Here is a 12,409-nt window from a genome sequence, read left to right on the forward strand (position 1 = left end):
ACATCCACTCAGTCACGGTCAGAGAAAAAAAAATACAAAATGTATGCCTTAATTTACCTTCTGTTATTCTCTACTGCTGGAATATAAAGAATACCTCTATTCTAGATTATTATATCTCATTCTTCTTCTATCACTTGCACTTTTAAATTTTGGGGAGTGGCAGAGAAGGTGAGTTCAAAACCCACTGCCACTTTGGGTCTCTGAGCAAGACCCTTAATGCCCAGGTGCTGCACAGCAGCAGCCTACTGCTCCCCAAAAGGGGTGGGTTGAATGCAGGGTTAATTTCTCTATTCTGAGATCAATGAAGTTTAATTTTAAACTTTGCAAAACCCTTTGCGTAATGCAAACTTAATTTAAAACATTTTTTATAATCCTATTTTAGGACTTCTTTGCAAGTATCCCTTCAATGCCCAACACATTTAAAAGACGTAATTGTGGTCCTTTGGAAGCTGTCTATAGATAACCGCTTTTGTTAATGGAAGCAAATAGGCACGTTTCTAAAAACCCAGACTCCTGCAGCTGAAATGTATTTCAGTGTAATCTGATTCGCATTAGGTCATGTTTTTTGCAGATAAAAACATCACATGTTAAGAAGGAACACAAGGTGAATAAAACAGAGTATTTGACAAGCGGTGTGGATTGATTTGTTTGTTTTTTCAGTTAAATTGTATGGACAAATATCAATTTACTGAAGGTTTAAATGATTTGATTTATATCAGTTTGTTTAGTAAAACTCATAACATATTGTAGGTTAGTAAGTTGACTTTATTTATGTAGCATCTCTCACAGGTAGATTAAACAAAAATATGATTTTTACGGGGGAAAAAAGTGATAATCAGCAAAAGTGTGCATAGACTGCATAAACTGCACAACTTGACTGAAAATAAATTGCTCTCTTTGCATGGTTCCTCTCTTACAAATCCCTGTCCTGAGTCAAACTGTGATGAGGAAAAAGCTTCCCTGAGCTTTGTGTGTAAAACTGAAAATGCTAATGGCTTGTGCTTAAAAACACAGTCAGGCTGGATTATTCCGCAGCTGGTATGGATACAGCTTTAATTACAATAGCAAACACTGCAGAAAGATAAACACAGGGAAACCACCAAAGGACAATAATCACATGTAACGGCTGTTATGCATACAAAGCTGCTTGCAGATGTTTGTGTGTTTGACAGATTACTGATGTCAAAGGATCACAGATTGTTCCAAAGCTATCACATATTTATTTATGTTTTTTTTTTCATTTTGCAATAATCAAAGATTTATGAAACTACCTAAAACTTTTTTTTTTTTAGAATGGAAGATAATAAGATTACAGCTGTATTAGACCAAGTCATGAATGTTTTGTTGTTTATGTAAAAACTGTTCTCTTTTGTAAGCATATGTCACATTGTTTTCCATCTGATTACTGTTTTTAAAATTCTAAGAGTTTTATACCTAAGCCACATACTGTGTTTTCCCATGGTTTCTGTGCCAGAGGACAAATCTCTCTCTTCCCTTTGTTTTTTAAACACATTTACTGCTGAAACAAACAGCAAAAGATGTCCCGGTTCTTTTTTAATTTGATACACCGATGATGCAAAACTTTTTGTTCCGATTTATACAAAACATTTTATGAGTAAACATGTTAAACAAAATGTTTAAACATGAGCTTCCAGACACTTGAAAGGCTTTGGTCTCTTTCCCACTGTACATCTCTGGAGGACAAAGCTGTGATTATGGTTTGTGGTTTGGATGTTTGCTGGGAGTAATTTGTCTCCCATGCAATGCTTTGATGATGAATCTTTAGCCCTGATTCAGACAGCAAGTCCCATTTCCTGTGAAACAGCATATCATTTCTATTTTTTGCTGTTAAAGAATATAGGTGTTAAAGTCTTCTTCTAATATCTTCTAAGCGCTTACCGTAAAGGCTTAGGAAAGCAGTAAGCAAAATCCCTCTATGGTGTCACATCTTCTTAAAACAGTCTTTGCAGACAGCTGACTGTACACTTTTGATTGATTTCTCCAGCAAAAGGCATCTAGTTCCGGGATTTGTACGGTTCTTTATACATTTTTAATGATGTTTAGGTTTAGGGACAAAAGCTTCCTGCAGCAATTCTTTGTTTCAAGGGTTTATCTCTAATCATTTTTGTGGGACGCTGGATGATGATTATTGTTTACATAAATCTATCCCAGAAATTTAGGTGGGAAAACATATTAGTGTGCTTTGAAAGAAAGATTCTCCTCTTAAAGGCACAGGGGGTTGAAATGCAAAACTTAAATAAGGAGTAAAGTTTTTTGTTTGTTGTCTTGTTTACTTTAAAGAAATTATGTATCAGTTTATATTGAGAGTATCCGTTATAGAAATGGAAAATTAGGTTAATTAAAGACTTCCTAAGAGGTCGGACAAAACCGTGAAATGAGCAAAAAAGAAAGAAAATAACAAAGCAACAAGTTCATCATCATGGTGCTTCACTCAACACAAACACTACCTACCAAAGAGAAAGCAATGGTTTATGTTGATGCTATTTATTTTATCTTTGATGTCCTTTAGGAATCCAACAAGGCTCCGTTCTTGGACCAAACATTTTTTTTTTGCTACTCTCTAAACATTAAATTATATATTTTTATGATATTTTTTAGCATTTTTAATCACTTGCATACTCCTTACAAATGGAGTCCCCCCCTTCATCCCTCAGTGAGGTCAAGAAGCACAAGATCTTTATCCAGCCATTCAGCAAAGATCCTGCTACATGACTGTACATCTTATTTTGGCATTTGACCAATTAGATGAGGCCTTGAATGATATTTTACCTACTATAAATTAAGTCAAAAAAAAAACTAACAAGTCAAAAAAGGTAAAAAGCTAATTGAAAAGTTAAAAATTAAAGTTAAAAATGTAATAAGACTAGTTAACAATTATATTTAGGTTTGTAAACTATAAAATGTAAGTGCCAGTATCAGCATTAATGCCTCTAAAGTTATGTTGGATCAAAATAAATGTGTTTCTTTCACTCTTAGAGTGTTTTTCATGAATTTCTTATAGAAACACTTTTGTTATTTTTTTTTATATATTCGGGAAAGTTGCTGTTTCTTTTTATTACACTGATATTCATTTTTGCCATCCAAATATCCATATTTTTGAATGTTACAAAGGTAATAAGGTCTTGTGCTGGATTCCAATGACACTATTGGCATGAAATTTTGATTTTTATAGTATTTCACTGAGTAACACTGGGTTAACATCGAAAAGTTTGTTTTTGACATGATTTCTTACACATGCAAAATAAGACATACACTAGGAATAGCTCTAAAAACTAAAGGTTTGTGATTTTCAATTTAGTTCTGAAACATTTTTCACTTTATTATGTATTTTCATTTGATTCTGGATTATGATCTTTTATTAAAAAATTCTATTCAAAAAAATTAAGTTTAATTTCACAACTTATAAACCACATAGGCCCATATTTACCATAATTCAATGATACATTTTTGAATTAAAAAGCACACTAGAAATTACCAGATTAAAAGTGGTGACTATCAGTTAGCAAAATATTGTATAACATGAATACTATAGTGCTGTGTGAGAGCTTAGAATTATTGAAAGATTGTTTACTGGTGGTTTGTTTTTAATCATAATAGTAGATTCATGATTAGTCTTAAATATTTGAAGGATCATCAAACCTATGTGAACATCATCTTAGTTGGGTTAGGGTCAGTTTTGTTCAATAGATGTTTGCATGTTTTAAAGTCTGGTGATTATTAGGTTACTTTTATATTATCCTGCCGTTAAATTAACATATCTTCACCCTATTGAACATACTTATATGTATACTTTTAAAGGGTTTAGTCATGATGCTAAATGAGCTTTTTCCCTTCATACAACAACTGGATTCAGGACTGTAAGAAAAAAAAAACACCCTAACCTGTACATCTTAAATGACAAAAAAATGCTTTTCATTACATACTAACAATGACCAATGAACAACTTGAATCTACTTTTTTTGTTTTCCACTAATAAAAAGGCCTGCTGTTTACACCATGACCACTAGATGCTGTAGAAACATTTATTGGTAATACACACTTCCTTAAAGTTTCTATTTTTTCTTTTTTCACTAATAAGGTTTATCTATTCGGATATTTCATCTCAGATTAAAATGACGGGATGGAGGTTAAATAAATAAAACAAAAAAAAATTAAATGAAAATTTAGCAAAAGCTGTTGTTCGACCCTAAATACATAACCAGAACTAACTACTTCACAGCAACTGCAAAGGTAAATATAAGAAATTATTCTATTTCCTATTGTGCTTCACAACTTTCCAATCATTTATAGATCTTCCTTCTGGTTCTGCATCCTCTTCTTTTTATGAAACTTCATGTTTGACTGAGGCTGGGTAAAAAAAAAGCAATTCTATATGAAGACAGAAAAAAACATAACAACAATGTAAAAGGTTCTCAGTGGTTAAGCACATTTATTCAACTTTTCGGGTCCCACCATGGGTCCCAAGACGGTTAATACCAGGATCAGCTCATAATCCCTGAGAAGTCAGATGTGGGAATGAACTGTAAAAACCCTCCAGATACTGGAGAATAAACACCAATCATGTCGTACAGTTCAAAGCAATACCAAGAAAAAATAAAATAAAACAAATCCCGGCCGAGTTATTTAAAACTGGTTAAAACCACAATGAGAAAATGACATTCTAAGCATATACAATCCCTATTCTTTTAAACAAAGGTGCAGTATACAATACCGCAATAAAGATGAAACCCAATATGGGTGAGAGAGAACACAGAGGGATCAAAACACCTCCATGTGGAAACACTGACGCTGCGCTCACCTCAAAGGTCTGAACAATAACTGGCTGGATTTATGCGTAAATAAGGACCAGCAGAGTTAATAATAACAGATATCTCCTTTGTTGTATCTCTGAAAGCCATAACAGACAATACGAGCAGATGTCACTTTTTCTTGGCTCTTTTGGCTACTAATCAACAGTGAGCGGGTCTGTAGAGGTGAGCTTCAAACGTCAGGTTATTTGAAACACAGCTGTGCAATTTTAAAACAACATAAAACATTTCTCAAAGCAGATTCTAACCCCCCCTCCTAAAAAAACACAATCTTTCCCCCTATTGCTTTTCCCTGATTGTAACTAATGCAAGCAGTGTTATAAAATACATAGAAACAAAAAGGGAAACTAGATTCTTAGGGGGTCATTTTCTTTTGTTTTGCTTGGAATCAAATCTGAAGTATGTCATTAAAGGACGTAAACTCGGGCAATTAGTTATAATCTTTAAAATAAGGAGGAAAAAGTGCTTTTTTTTCTGACATACTTCAGATTAGGTCCCTCACAGAAAAATGTATTTGGAGATGTGCCAATTGCCAGCTTAGGTTGTGGGAAAAGTAACATTGTTCATGAAAAATTACAGCAATATCTTCATTTCAGAGCATTAATCCGGAGTCATCTGGACCAGAACTGAAGGCAAATACAAGGGAAAAAAATTTCCCGTTATAAAAGATCTCAGAGCCAATCATAGTCCTGAGTGGCATTTAAGTTTTTAACAGAAAAAAAAGGAAAGCTGGCAAAAGGTTAGAATATATGAGGATACATTCTATGAGAATTGCTTAAGCATTTACAAGCAACATTTACATCACAAAAGCACAACTGATTGCCTGCAAAGCTAAGTGGTAAAAGCTACTTCCATCCGACAGCCGAAATCCTCCACCCAAGCTTTGTTGGACGAAGTTGTGGCGAAGAGACGAAGTCCAAAGATGGGCCGCACAGCAGCCTAGTAAAACCATTAAAGACCACGCATGGCTGCTGCGAGAACGCAGCAGCAACGCAGTCTCATACCAAAAAAACACTGGTCCCCGTGAGCCTTTCAGATACCGAGGCGCGGCGGGGACGAGGATGAGAAAGGAGCAGTTGCCCTAGAAGGCAACCTGAGGGGGACACCATGGTGTGTCTGGATACAGGAGACAGTGAACAGACCTGAACCTGGAAAAACAGAGGTCGGGGATTTAGACAAGTGGAAAATGTGTCAAAAACCTGCTTAAATAGGAAGCAGAAAAAAATCTCCACCTTGATGGATCCTCCTCCACAGGAAAAGCCCCTTTCAAGCTGATGATGTTGCTCTTGTTTTCAAACATCCCATAACTGAGAGTGATCTGGGAGCAGAGGGAGAATGATTATTCAATGATGGGTGAAGAATGTCCAAAGAAGAGAACAAAAATGTTCTGCCAGGGTCTCACCTGCTTGTGAATCTCAGATCGAGACACCTGTTGCAGGTTTTCCAGGTGGGAGTGAAACAAGCTGCTCCGAGTCAGAGGGACCCCCAGAACCGACTCAATGATGTAGCCGATGGTGCAGTCATCAGGGAGGCGGATCTTCTCTGCTGTGTTCATAAAGTGACCCCCACTACAGGCAGAACAAAACAAAAACATGAAGTTAAAGGTCGCAATAAAAAAAAAAATCATACTTTTTCTTTAAGAATTTCTCCCAAACATTCAATATTTCTACAATGTTCCAGATATTTACATACACAGTTTAGAAAGACGTATAATCTCTTGTGTCAGACATTAAATCAAAGTGAGCTTTTCTTGTCTTAGTTCAATTAGGAACAACTGATGTAAAAATGTCTGACATAAAAAGACTTTCTGTAGGTGCTGGGTGTAAAAAGTTGGGCTGAAAGGCCACTCAGGAAGGAAGAGGTCATTAATCAAAAGCAAATTAAAGGAAAAAAAATTTCTGGATGTGTCTCCTCTAGTCTGTAGAAACAATTTGAAGAGAATAGAAAGAATAGAAAATAAGAAGCGCTGAAACTAGAGAGCAGCACCGACTCATCTGTGAGAGCTTTTCTTCATTCACAGAAAAGATGGCATTATGAGGAAAGAAACCATGTGGAAATATTGAGGGCATGTCTCAAGAATTCAACCAGAAATAAGACTTGGACACAAACAGATCTTCAAAATGAGTAATGACCTTTTACCAAAACACCAAATGAGTCAAGAAAATGGCGTGTTTAAGTGGCGCCATGTCACAAAATTCAGTTACACCACTTCTGTTAGGAGGAAAGCTCCAACAAGCTATTGACAGGCTGATCAGATACACAAATGTTTGACTCAGATCAAACAGTTAAAAAGAAAAGTCAACAAAATGATACATGTAGACTTTTGGATTTAAAGGTTGAAGAAACTATTTTTGAAAAAGTTTCCTTTTGCATTATCCTGCCATTTTGAAAAATGTTGGTATTGCTAACGGACGTTGAACAAGAAGAAATAGTCTTATTTAATGTCAAGAAACAGAAATGTATGTCTGGAAACATCTGGTTCTGATTCTAAACTGGTTCTCACCTGGCCCATGGGCTCATCTTTAGTGCCAGACCGCGGCTCACGCAGAAGCCGGCTCCTCCCGTGGCAAACCAAAAATTAACGGGTTTCTAGATGAGGACAAAATAAAAACGATTACTATGTTGCAGTTTCTTTTAAACAAATATTATACAGCCATAAAAAAAAGGCGACTCACCATTTTGTTGTCACCCAGCCTCTCTGTGGCCTCTATTGGCCGGTCCAGGCTGGGTTTCCCAATGTATAAATCCTGGGTGTGGGGGTACTGAGACAGGTGCTTCACAAGGGTCCGAACATTCACATAGTTATCGTCGTCTACATGGCAGAACCATCTATGAAGCAAGAAAGGATAAGACACATGAACTCTCAGACCTTCAATGCCAATGCCTGTCACCAGAAAGAGGGGCTTACTTTTTCCCCGACTCGATAAACTTGTCGTATTCCACCGCCATCTTGCAGGACAAAGCTTGCCGGCTATGAGCTGCAGAGCAGTTGGTGTTGATTGCGTGACTTCCTGCAACCAACATGACAAGAAGAAACAGAGAGAGTATTATGGAATGCACAATCAAAGGAGGCTTTATTTAAAGTCCAAAAAAAAAAAAAAACCTCAGGCAATTTGTTTTGACATTCATAAATTCTATTTCATAGGCTGTTTCTGTCTAACAAAGCCCATCTCAGTGGATTTCCCCATAAAACTCACCGATTTTCTTCTTTAGCTCATCGTCCTCTCCGTCTGTGAAGATGTAAGTCTGTGAACAAAGGAAAGTCAAGGATAAGATGGCTTATTTTAGAATAAAATAAAAAAAACACTTTGGCTGATTACATGGAGCCGTCATACGATCAAATGAAAAACAAAGTCCTGCTTCCTCGCATGCAGCCGCTGTGATTAGCATCAATCAACGTGTCTTTTATGCAGAGGAAAACACACTGCCTTAAACAGCCCTCTGCTCCAATAAAGGCCTTTTGTCCTGCGTTTAACTCTCTCCATGGCAACCATGCAGCCGCCCTGAAGCATCGCAGACAACCAACAAAAGAGGAGGCAGACTGTCCATCTCCCACCCACTTCCCCCACCCAACATCACGTCCCCCTTGGAACAGCCATGCTGCGGAGCCTTGCCGTGTTTACCCAAAATGTTACAGCCAACACGCCATCATCTTTGTCCTCGGAGGAGTTAAACCTCCAGACTGCAGGCACTTGTTGAATGTACCAATCGGTCATAAAAGAGGTGAACAACAAAGGCCAATTAAGTGCACACAGAGCAGGTGCATGCTGCTCAATGGGAATGATGAAAAGGCTCAAGGCTGCAGGCTTTGTAACTGACAGGGGTATGTTTACTCTTCACCTCAGGTGAGGCAGCACCTGCCGAACATCACGCCACCTTATCAAGGCCACGCGCCTAAACACGCCAGGTCATGTTTCCTCATGACGGGGCGCTTTGTGCCAGTTAGGGACCCATTTGTTTATTTACAGATAAAGATTTATGTATTTATATAGTAAAGAATACCAAAAAAAAAACTACTGCAGGATTTTTTTTCTCCAGCAAATTCTGAGCAGACGTTTTTTTGTTCTTTATGCTAAAAGCAGAGAGCCTGTATTTGTTTAAGGCAAGGTGATGGTTTTAGTTGTGAGGGGATCACAGTCTGGCGCTGTTTGCTTTAAAAGCTTGATGAATAGATGGCCTAATCACTAAGGCAGCTGGCAGAGCTGCCAGGGCAATGACAGAAAGGGAGACGGAGGGAGGGGAGGGTTAGGAAAGCAGGAATCTCACCACTGATTAGTAAATCGAAAACCGTGTGTGGCCATTCACCCCCTGTTCCTCCTCATCCTCCCTCTCCTCCTCCTTCTCTGAGCCCCACACGCAGCCAGAGGCTCTTCAATTGAACAATGCAGAGAGCTTTCATGCTGGGTAAAGTCTCCACTGGGTAAATTCTGAGCATATTTGCCTGCATTTGCATACAGCTGCTGGAGTTAAGTGAAAAGAATGCACTTAGGGGAGATATTTTCCTGCTTTTCTTCCATTCTGGAACTTGAACCTGCAGTTACTTTTACAGAATTTGAAATAGAACAAAAAGAAAAAAGGGAAATTACATTAAAATGCAGAGAAAATCAATAAGTGGGAGGAAGTATGGTGCAATCCAGACCACAGGAAGGACTTGGACGGATGGCCCTGTCTGAGCTGAACGTGGTGCCTGGCTGGCTGCCTCCAGCTCCACAGGAAGGAAGGCCTGCAGGCTCCCTTCTTTCCACCAACCATCTCCACCCTGACTCCTTCCCCTCTCTGTACTGGAGCCTTTCAGCACTCTTTGTCAGGAGAAATGTGTTACAAAACAACTCAGGGACATAAAGAGGGCATGATGCATCTACACCTTGTCTTCGTGCCAAGCCAGACCACTGCTATTTCAGAACCTCATATTAACTCAACTACGGAAATATTTAATCTCAATGTGGGTCTTACAGAAAGATTTTCAGTTTCAGAAGGTCAGGTTCAGAAAAAAAAATCTGATATACAATCTATAACAAATATCTATTTAAATAATGATGCTGTCAAAAATTCTTACTCAGACTGCAACTTTATTTACAGATAACAAAAATGTCTCTTTGCCCAAACAGCAATACAGAGAAGCATCCACCTTTATCCCTCCATTTGACTTTTGCTAAAAGTGGGGCTGTTTTCCATCCTTACACCTGTATAAAAATGATCCAAACTTCACAGATGCTCATCAGCTGAGCGTGAGAATCCAAGCTCTGCTGATGAGGACGGCCATATGCAAGCGGTGGGAACTCCAAGCATCATATGGCTGGCGTTAAAGCCGTCCTTTGTTCCATGTCCCCCTGACCACCTGGCACCCTTCCTCTAGGAACTCCCTCTTGCATTGTGCTGCACAGTCTATCCTTTTCTGTCCTTGTGGACCCCCCAATCCCACCCCCACCAGCTGTCTGCCTATCAGTCCTGCTGTTACCTCTGGAATATGGAGTTCACTAATATCTACTATAGCCAATTAGCACAGATTGTGAAGAGCTGAGAGTGTGTTCAACTCTTTAGTGTGGAGCTGAAACTGCTCAGACTAATGATTACTGATGATGGGTGGTTTCCATATACTGTTCCAGAGGTTAAGAGGAAGAGCTGGTTTTAGGAGGGGAAAGAGAAGTGGAAGAAGAAAGCCTAACATCAAGATACAGACTAGAATTACTTCTAATTTTTACGTTCTTCAAAGAAATAACGGGCCTCTCTTTGTGCACCTCCATGCCAAACCTGCCTGCAGATGCACCCTATTGTCCAATGCTTCCCTTTACAGCTGAACCCCAATTTTCTTTCCCATCCCTTCCAGTGACCCAGACCCAGCTCCCATGTTCCCATGGAGAAAGAGGGAGAGAGGAGACAAGGAATGGGGGGACAGGGGACAACCCCCTCCTTTCCTCTCTTTCAGTAAGATGCTTTGTTAGGTCCTGGAAAGGGGGGGGCAGAGCTGGAGTCGGTGCTGTGAAGCATCAATTGCAACAGCGGCATTCACAGGGACAGCAAAGAATAAGAGGGATAATAGGCAGTGGGGGGGACAGGGGGAGAACAGGGGGTCCTGAAACTGCTCCCTCCGTTCTCATTGGCATCATTCAGAGGAGAATAAAGAGTGAAAGAGACATCGAGCAACAGAGGCTGTTTAATGCACATTTGATGACCAGAAACAATCATTCCTCACCTAATTTTAAATTTTTAATTACTTTTTAATTAATCCCAAAATTCCTTCTCAGTTTGCACACTGTTTTAATAAACTGCTTACACTCAGGTCTTCTGGCAGCAGCCTGCTCTGCATACCTAGAACCAGAACTAAAAATGGAGAAGCAGCATTTAGTTCCTATGCTCCACTTATCTGAAACAAACTTGCAGAAAACTGTAAAAGTGCGGAAAGCACTTAAAGTTCCTTTAAATCAGGACTAAAAACACATTTGTTTAGGATTGTGCCTTCTGTTGTAGTTAAACAGTTCAACTGAAACATCATTAGTTCAACTTTTTTATTTTCTTTAGTCCAATTGTTTTTAATATTCTTTTTTGTTTCTGCATTTATTATTTTAATTTTTTCCTACTTGCTTTGATTCTGTTTTATTTTCATATATTTTAACCATGTAAAGCACTTTGCATTGTCTTTGTACTGTACTTGCCTTACTATAAAAGGGAAAAGTGAGAAGTGCTTTATCACCTGTTGCATGTTTCTAGAGATCCAGGTGTCCAGCAGCAGGTTCAGTCTGGACTGGTGGAACTTCTTAGTGGTTTTCACGGCGATGAAGATGTCAGCCGCGCTGATGTCCTCAGCCGGAGGGGGGTCCGAGGCGGCGGCGGAGGTCCGTGCGGGTTTCTCCACCTCCCTCCGTCCCCGGGTCAGCTTGGTAAAATAGGTGGAGAATCCCTTCTTGTCCCCGCTGAGCCGCGCGCTCTCCTCCGGCGCAGCGCGCGCGGCTGCGTCCTCTCCGTCCGTCACCTGAACGCGCTGATGCTGCAGCGCGACCACCAGCAGCAGCAGCAAGCAGAGGCATCCCGTGCACGCTACAGAGACCGCTGTCTTTTTCCCATTATTTTTTAGCATTATTAAAACTTAAAAACAACTACAAAAAAACAAACAAACCCAAAACTATGAAACGGCGCGACACGCAACTGCGCGCAACAAGTCCATACAGTCCTGCTTCTCAAGATTAAAACACACTAAAACTGTTGGAAATCATAGCAACTAAATGATTCAGATGTAAAGGTAGGGGTATTTATAATCTCTCAGCTTGGCCACGCCCCGTGGGAGGTATGTGGATCTGACTTGTGTGAGTGTTTATGGGAGGGGTTTATTTTCAGCATGACCAGCTCAAATTTGTAGGAAGAGGATTAGGGGCCACTTAAAAAAAAGAAAAAAGTTCTTTTTGGAAAAAAGTCAGAATTCTGAGATTAAATTTAGAATTCTGTGATTAAAGTCAGAATTCTGACTTTTTTTTCTCAGAATTCTGACTTTAATCACAGAACTTTTTTCCTATATTAAACTGAAATAGAAATCAGTTAACATTTTTTTTCAGTGGCCCTATTCCTCTTCCGTAAATTTGGCTTTT

General features: G+C 39.0%; 1 protein-coding gene across 1 annotated transcript; it reads right to left on the reverse strand.

Moving 5' to 3' along the window:
* Positions 1–4,423: 4,423 nt before the first annotated feature.
* Positions 4,424–12,036, reverse strand: lfng (LFNG O-fucosylpeptide 3-beta-N-acetylglucosaminyltransferase). The gene is made up of 8 exons (XM_015374743.1): positions 11,521–12,036; positions 8,027–8,075; positions 7,738–7,840; positions 7,505–7,658; positions 7,333–7,418; positions 6,232–6,397; positions 6,062–6,147; positions 4,424–5,977 (listed from the first exon to the last, which is right to left on the reverse strand). Exons 1-8 carry the CDS (start codon positions 11,902–11,904, stop codon positions 5,911–5,913), a joined length of 1,095 nt encoding a protein of 364 aa, XP_015230229.1. The 5' UTR covers positions 11,905–12,036; the 3' UTR covers positions 4,424–5,910.
* Positions 12,037–12,409: the final 373 nt, after the last annotated feature.

Source organism: Cyprinodon variegatus, unplaced genomic scaffold (assembly GCF_000732505.1).
Source record: "Cyprinodon variegatus isolate N-32 unplaced genomic scaffold, C_variegatus-1.0 Scaffold108, whole genome shotgun sequence".
Lineage (NCBI taxonomy): Eukaryota > Metazoa > Chordata > Actinopteri > Cyprinodontiformes > Cyprinodontidae > Cyprinodon > Cyprinodon variegatus.

Coding starts and splice junctions, on each gene's coding strand:
- lfng (XM_015374743.1), bottom strand. CDS start 11,904: ATGCTAAAAAATAATGGGAAAAAGACAGCGGTCTCTGTAGCGTGCACG. Junction 6,148..6,231: donor GATCTGAGATTCACAAGCAG/GTGAGACCCTGG, acceptor CTCTGCTCCCAG/ATCACTCTCAGTTATGGGAT. Junction 5,978..6,061: donor GTGGAGGAGGATCCATCAAG/GTGGAGATTTTT, acceptor CTGTTTTTCCAG/GTTCAGGTCTGTTCACTGTC.